Source organism: Elephantulus edwardii, unplaced genomic scaffold, assembly GCF_000299155.1.
Source record: "Elephantulus edwardii isolate Elephantulus edwardi_28Jun2011 unplaced genomic scaffold, EleEdw1.0 scaffold00127, whole genome shotgun sequence".
NCBI lineage: Eukaryota > Metazoa > Chordata > Mammalia > Macroscelidea > Macroscelididae > Elephantulus > Elephantulus edwardii.
Genome location: NW_006399877.1, coordinates 552,353 through 559,036, shown reverse-complemented (window position 1 = coordinate 559,036; position 6,684 = coordinate 552,353). Strand labels below are relative to the sequence as shown.

Here is a 6,684-nt window from a genome sequence, read left to right as displayed (position 1 = left end):
CTGTTAGGACCTGTGCAGAAGGAAAGTTCTAGGGCTTGCCCTGTGGCTTGGAAAGGGCTCTGGGGTGTGCAAGCGCGTCCTGATGGTTTTATCGGTACATTATCCACTGCCAGGATACACGAACGTACAATTGTCTTCCACATTTATACTTGTTTCACTTGAAATTTTTGTATGAAAATTGTGTCTTGTTAAGAGGCACTAAACTAGGAAGCTTTTCCACTTAAATATGTCTCATGGCTGTGGCGTTAAAATGCTACATGGCCAACAGCACAGTCAAGTTCTTCTGTGAGGTGTGAGCGGTCTGCATGTGTAATCATTGGGGACTCATTTTCCTGGATAACTTTTTCTGCAAAAACATTTACCAGAGCCTCAGAATTTATACCTATAGCAGTACAATTTTCAGTCAATATACCCAAACACAGTAACACTATTGGCAAATGCAATATCACGAATGATTTTTGGTAACTTTCAATTTTGCAAAGGATCACACTATAGATACACTCATGACTACTGTTATTGAGATTACCTCATACAGATTGTGACAATGTGGCCATGTTATATAGATTGTTAAGCTGGGTATGTAACTATAGTATAGACTGTTACATAATGTGTTACATAGATTGTGACAATGTTAGCATATTACATAGATTATTAGAGTGTGTAATAATCTATATAAGTTAATGTATCATATAGATTGTGACAATTTCGGGATGTGATTCTGATACATTACTGTGGAATGTAAATCTTAGCTTGAGAACTAGTTATTCTTGTGGAGATATTCTCTCAAAAAATGTGACTCTTCATTCTGATTTGTCCTGTGCTGAGTCTCCCCCGCAGACATTAGTAATGGGCAGTCATGGAACTACCTGAGGATGGCTTCATGATCTGTGCACAAATCGACACCTCTTGGTACATTTTGTGTCTTCAACTTCCAGGAAATGACCTTTCATGCTAGTCCTTGGTTAGAAGTTAATTTGAAAATTGTTTTCTTGTTCCTTGAATGTGACCATTTGGGAACTGGACTTCTGTGGGAAACTTTGTGGATATTTGCTTGGCAGTTCTGTGGTATTCTTAAAAAAAGAGATTCTAAATTCTTTGCATCATTTTCTTAACTTCTGTAACTGCTTTTTTGCGGGATCCACTTGTCCGCTTGCTTCTTCCTCGCCCTCACCTACTGACCAGGGCTGCACTCTGAGCCTGGAGGCTCCAGTCTTGATGCTCAGCTTGGGGCCACATCTGTACAGCTGGCCCCTGTGCAGGTGCTGGGACTGCAGGACCCTTCTCTTGCAGAGTCCTGGCTATTGGCTCTGCTGCTTCCATCCCCACCCCCCATTTCATCATGGCTCATCTGGGCCTTTCTGCATGATGTATTGAGTTCCCTCCTGAAGTATGAGCAAGGGCCATTGTGAGCCCAGCCACCCTCCTGCACTTCCAGCTCAAAGCCCTGGGAGCTTAGGACAGCCTGGACAGCGGTCTGGCCCCACTGCAGGCTTGTCCAGTGCACTGGGCTCTGACTCAGCTACTCAGCTGAGCCTTTTCCAGGGCTCAACCCCAGACCCCTCACTCCTCCTCACATTCTTACACCCAGCTTCAACCCTCCTCTCCCCCACTCCAGACCCCTCACTCTCCCTCACGTCCTTATTCCCAACTTTCAACCTCCCCCAACCCCAGACCCCACTACCCCTCGTACACCCCTCTGTCCTGCTTCAGCATCTTCCTACATTTAATCTTGTTTGTCTTCTTGCAGACTTCATGCCCACATATCTCTCAAAGGCCACCTCCTCCAGAAAGCCCTCCTTGATGCTCAGGCCAGGACTCCCATGCCTCCTGTGTACTTCCTTGCCCCCTCTGTGCCCAGTGCTCAGTGAAAACACTGGCTGTGCATGATCTTCTATGCTGTCCTGCCCCGCAAAGGGAGAAACACGGCTGTGCTTGGTGGTGCTCCCAGAGCCACATGGACAGGAGCTCAGGACTTGGACAAGTGGGTGACTATGAGAAAAAAGCAGAACTGGGGGCTGAGCAGATCCCTCCTGAAGTGGGAATCCTGGTGTCCAGCGCCTCTCTCCAAGTGAGGGTAAGCCCGCAGGGTGGTCAGACTGAGAAGAGGGAGGCCAGGGCTCCAGACCTCCTAGCAAGGAGTGATCCCCATGCTAGGCAGGGGATGGGGCACTAAGCATGGAAACTCCACAGAGGCAGAAACGGGGGGTCTTCTCTGTCTCTCACCAGGGAAACCAGTGCAGAAAGGTGTGCCCAGGAGGGCTTGTCCAGGGAAGCCCACCAGGGCCTCATCTTGGCTCCCCACCCCCTGCACCCAGGACCACCAGGAGCTGCTCCCAGCTGAGGATGAGGGAACCTGGGAACCTCTGAGGTGCCTTGTCCCCTTGGGACAGAAGATTGCACACAGGGGAATGGCCAGAGCCCCAAAGCTGAGGAAGGCTTGCCTGGTTCACTGGGCCACTGAGCCTGCGGAGGGTGAGCCCTGGGGCAGCAGGATGCCCACACCCCGCCACCCTGCCAGGGACCTGGAGATGAGCTGCGCGGTGGGCACTCATGTGCCCTGTGTTGGCTGTGACTCTGACCAGGAAAGCCAGGTGTTGCCACGGAAACCTGTAGTGACAAGGGGACCCTTGTCCTTGCCACTGTCCTCCAAGTTCCCTAGCATTCTTACATTTCAAGTGACCAGGCGGAGGCTGTGGGAAGGAGAGGCACCAGCCTGCCCTCTACTGAGGTCTGCCCTCTCTGCCCACCCTTCCAGAAACTTCTTCAGGCCCAGGAAGACAAATAGGTCTTGGACTGCTGGGGTTTTACTTGTTTACAGATAACAAATTTTTATTTCCATAATCTTTCATCTTTTACATTTGAAGGGAAAGTTAAAAACATACTGGTTTTTCATTTGATCATCGAAACATTTTGTTTTCTAATGTTGCAATCTCATTCAATCATTCACATACACTTCATAACCAAAGGCCACCAGAGCTCCCTTTTAATTAGTTACAATGGAATAACAAATTGACTACAATGTCTCCTCACTGTACTGCATATTGACTTTCCAGCTTCCCTATGTGCTAACTTTTATTCCCCTCTGCCTCCCTTGCTATCCCTGGAGAACCGTCTGAAAGGAATCCCGCCCGGGAGCCTCTCAGTGGCATTTGGTGATGGTGGCCTCTCTCCACGAGCTGAGGGGTGGTCCCTCTCTCCTGTGCCCACGTAACGGGCACTGCGTGCTCGCTGTGCCCCGCAGCTGCTGGTCTCCCAGTCCATCTACCTCTCCATGCTGATCCCTCGGTTGCAGGCTTTTCTCCTCATTCCTGACATTGCTGCTGTCTTAGTGTCTCTGCGTCTTCTTTGTCCTCTTTTCCATGTTGATGAAAAGGTTTCCTATTGGCCAATGGTGTTTGGGGAATGGTGTGCATCCCCCTCAGCTCTGGGGGCCTCGGGCATCTGGCACGGTCCACATGGAGCTCACAATGTGGCAGGGGTCAGTGGGGGCACAGTGGCCGCCCTGCCCTGCTCCTCCCCCCAGTGTCCCCTGGGCTCTGCCCCTTTGTTGTGGTCGTGGGCTGCCCAGGCACTGGGGCTGGCTTCCCTCTGGGAGTTCGGTGCTTGCTCTTCTGACGGTATAGCAGGTTCCTTTGGAAAAGCCAGGGCAGGTTGCCCTGGTGCAGCAGGACGGCCAGGACCATGCCTACAGGTGACAAATCCACCAGGGCAATGTCAGCCCTGCCTCAGGCCAGCACCACGTGCTGACCCTCCTGGCCCTGGGCCCACCTGAGCCTAACTCTCACAGCCACACCTCCTCAAAGGCCTCCCCATGGTGCAGGGGTCAGGCCATGGTGGTGGAGATACCAGGGGAGCCCTGTCCACCCCAGACTGCCTCTGGGAACATTGCAACCACCCCCAGAATGGGGCACGCCTTTCCCACTGTCCTGTGGCTGAGGTACCATCCTGAGGTGGGACTAGGAGTGAGGTGAGCATAGGGGCGAGCTGGCTGGTGACGGGGAGAGGGTAGCCTGGCCTGTGGCCTCCTCTCCCCCACGTGTGCGCAGAACTGCAGCCTGGTGGGGTGGGGGAGGGGCTTCCAGAGGAGGCAAGGGAAGAGCAGGCCTTAACCCCTGCCATCAAGTCTATTTCAACTCAGAGCAACTCTGTAAATAGGTGGCACCGTGGAGAGAGCACCAGGCTGCTAAGGAAGAAGTCAGCAGTTCGAGCCTGTCATCTGCTCCTGGGGGGCCGATGAGGCAACAGGCTTCCACGGATTTACAGCCTCAGAGACACTGGGAGCAGATCTATGCTGCCTGTGGGGAGCCCTTAGGACCTGGCAGGTGGGCAAGACCATGGGGAGGTGTCTCAGGACACACCAGGGTGGGCCACACTGGGTGAGAGCAGTGAGCTGGCTTACTTCAGGCATGTGGCCTGAGGCTGCTTCGGGTCCCTGGGAGCACTCCTCCACTACTGCCTCCCTGGCATGGCTGTCCAGGCCTGCCCTGTTGGGGAGGGTCAGCTCTTTACCTGCGAGAGGGCCTAGCCAGTACACCTGGATGTACTCCAGCAAGGTGTTCCCCGAGCAGCTGAAGGTGATGACAGAGGCCAGTGTGGGGTTGAAGAAGGCTGATGTGAAGGGTCCAGCTGTAGGGGCGGAGTAGGAGCAGGGAGGGCAGATCAGATGCAGCACCAGGACTGGAAGCAGAAACCCACCCATGTGTCACAAGGCCTGGTTGCCCACCTCCACCTGCCTTCAGAGGGACACAGAGGCCAGGCCAGGCCAGCTGAGGCCACAGGACCAGGGAGCAGTGAGAGACACATCTGTGCAGGAAGCATGATATCTCACCCCTAGGCTGGACATATGCCCTGCCCTGTCCCCCAGGGCTCCCACGACCCACAGTCTGGCTTTGAGCCCTGGCCTGCAAGGTTTGGCCTGCCTCAGTTTCCCTTTTGCAGGGTCACTCCCTGTGGCCTCTGTTGTACAGCTGGTGCAGTGACATTGCAGTGACTGGTAGGCTTTTTCCTTGTTGGCTGACTCCCTGGCTGGCCCCAGAATGGAAGTTTCTGGAAGGCTTCTTGGGCTCCCTTAGCACTCTCCCTGCTTCACTCTAGTGCCTACATGTATGTGGGTGCTGCACCCCATACCTGAGCACCCCTGACTCCCACTAAAACAGGGAGCTCTGGGGGTGGGGTCTGGTCAGTCCTTATCCTCCTATAAGGCTGTTCCCAGAGCTGCCCAGTGAAGGTCCTCTGTCCCCCTCCGTGAAAAGACCATCATGGAAAGCTCTGCTCCTTTCGCCCACCTGGGGGCTGGAGAAGTGGCACTCTCCCATCCCAAGGGTACCCTGCCCCTTGCCCAGGTGAGACGTCTGGAAGGGAAGGCCAGGCCAGGAGGAAGGGCCTCCTACAACACCGAGTCCATTTCACCCACCAGGTGTCCCAGTGGGGACCTCCCTGGCTGTTCCCAGTGGAGCTCCGGGATGACTCAAGGGCCAGCTCACCTATGTAGCCCAGGACAGTGAGCAGCAGAGCGATGGCTGGCACTCGGTGCACAGGAGGGCTGGACCGGAACCGGAGCAGGGTCAGGTGGAAGCAGAGAGCACAGGCGCCCTCCACAAGGGCCCCGTGGGGCACGGATGTGCGTAGCGTGGAGCTGCACTCTGAGGCCAGGAGCTTCTGGAAAAGGTGCAGAGAGCTGAGCTCCCAGGACCAGCAGAGCTGGGTTAGGATGCAGGCGGCTGCCATGCCGAGGGCCTGGGCCACAAGCCTCAGCAGGGTGCTGGGCAGGGACACCTCCACCAGGAGTAGGTCCTGCAGGGCCACTGTGGGGTTGGCCCAGGTCCTGTCCAGAGACACGCCATGGCCCAGGCAAAGCAGGAAGAGCAATGTCAGCAGTAGGTCGGCCCCCAGGCCAGCAACCCATGGCCCCAGCTCCACCAGCACCCGCAGCTCCAGGCAGCAGGCCGCCAGCTGAGCCGCACCCACAGCCTCCTGGGCCAGGCTGGCACAGGTGCCAGCAGGGAGCAGCCACCTGCAGGCCCTCCTGGCTGCCTCACAGGCCACAAAGGTGCTGCAGAAGAAGGCCAGGGACACATTCAGTTCCGCCATCAGGCTCACATGCAGGGCCTGAGCTGTGTGGTGACCAGGCGGCTCCCACCAGCCCTGAGGAGGAGCAGCCGTGGGACTGGCCACCTGGGCCCAGGCACCTGGGAACACACAGATGCCTCTCACCTGCAGCCTCCTGAGGCCCTGCCCTCCCAGGCCTGGCACCCTCCTGGGGCCTGTGTGTGACTCACAGGTGCCCTGCCAGGCTCCTCACCTCTGCTCTGCTCCTGCACACCCACTGTGTCCTTCCTGCGGCAAGAGGAACGGTCAATGCTCAGACATGTGGGGGGCTGCTGTGCTGGCCCAGAGCCCTGGCCTTTCCCTGAGGACTGAAGGGTTCTAGTCACTGCTCCAGTCCCTCCAGACATCAGATCTGCAGAAAAGACCCCAGAGCAGGTGCCTCTGGTCAGTCTTGAGCACCAGGATGAGAGGACATGGCAGAGAGTACCGTGACCATCCCTGTGGGGGCCAGCCTGAGGACAAGCAGCTGCCCAGGCTCACACTGAGAACAGGCTGTGACCACTGCCACCTTCCTGAGGCCACTTTTTTCTGTGTCCACTCAGTGGGCCCCATCTGTCTGAGCCTTACAGGCCTCAT

At 55.7% G+C, this 6,684-nt stretch overlaps 1 protein-coding gene across 1 annotated transcript; it reads right to left on the bottom strand.

Moving 5' to 3' along the window:
• Positions 1–3,479: 3,479 nt before the first annotated feature.
• On the bottom strand, positions 3,480–6,090 carry AQP12B (aquaporin 12B). Its single transcript, XM_006893496.1, has 3 exons — positions 5,484–6,090; positions 4,510–4,626; positions 3,480–3,685 (listed from the first exon to the last, which is right to left on the bottom strand). Exons 1-3 carry the CDS (start codon positions 6,088–6,090, stop codon positions 3,480–3,482), a joined length of 930 nt encoding a protein of 309 aa, XP_006893558.1.
• Positions 6,091–6,684: the final 594 nt, after the last annotated feature.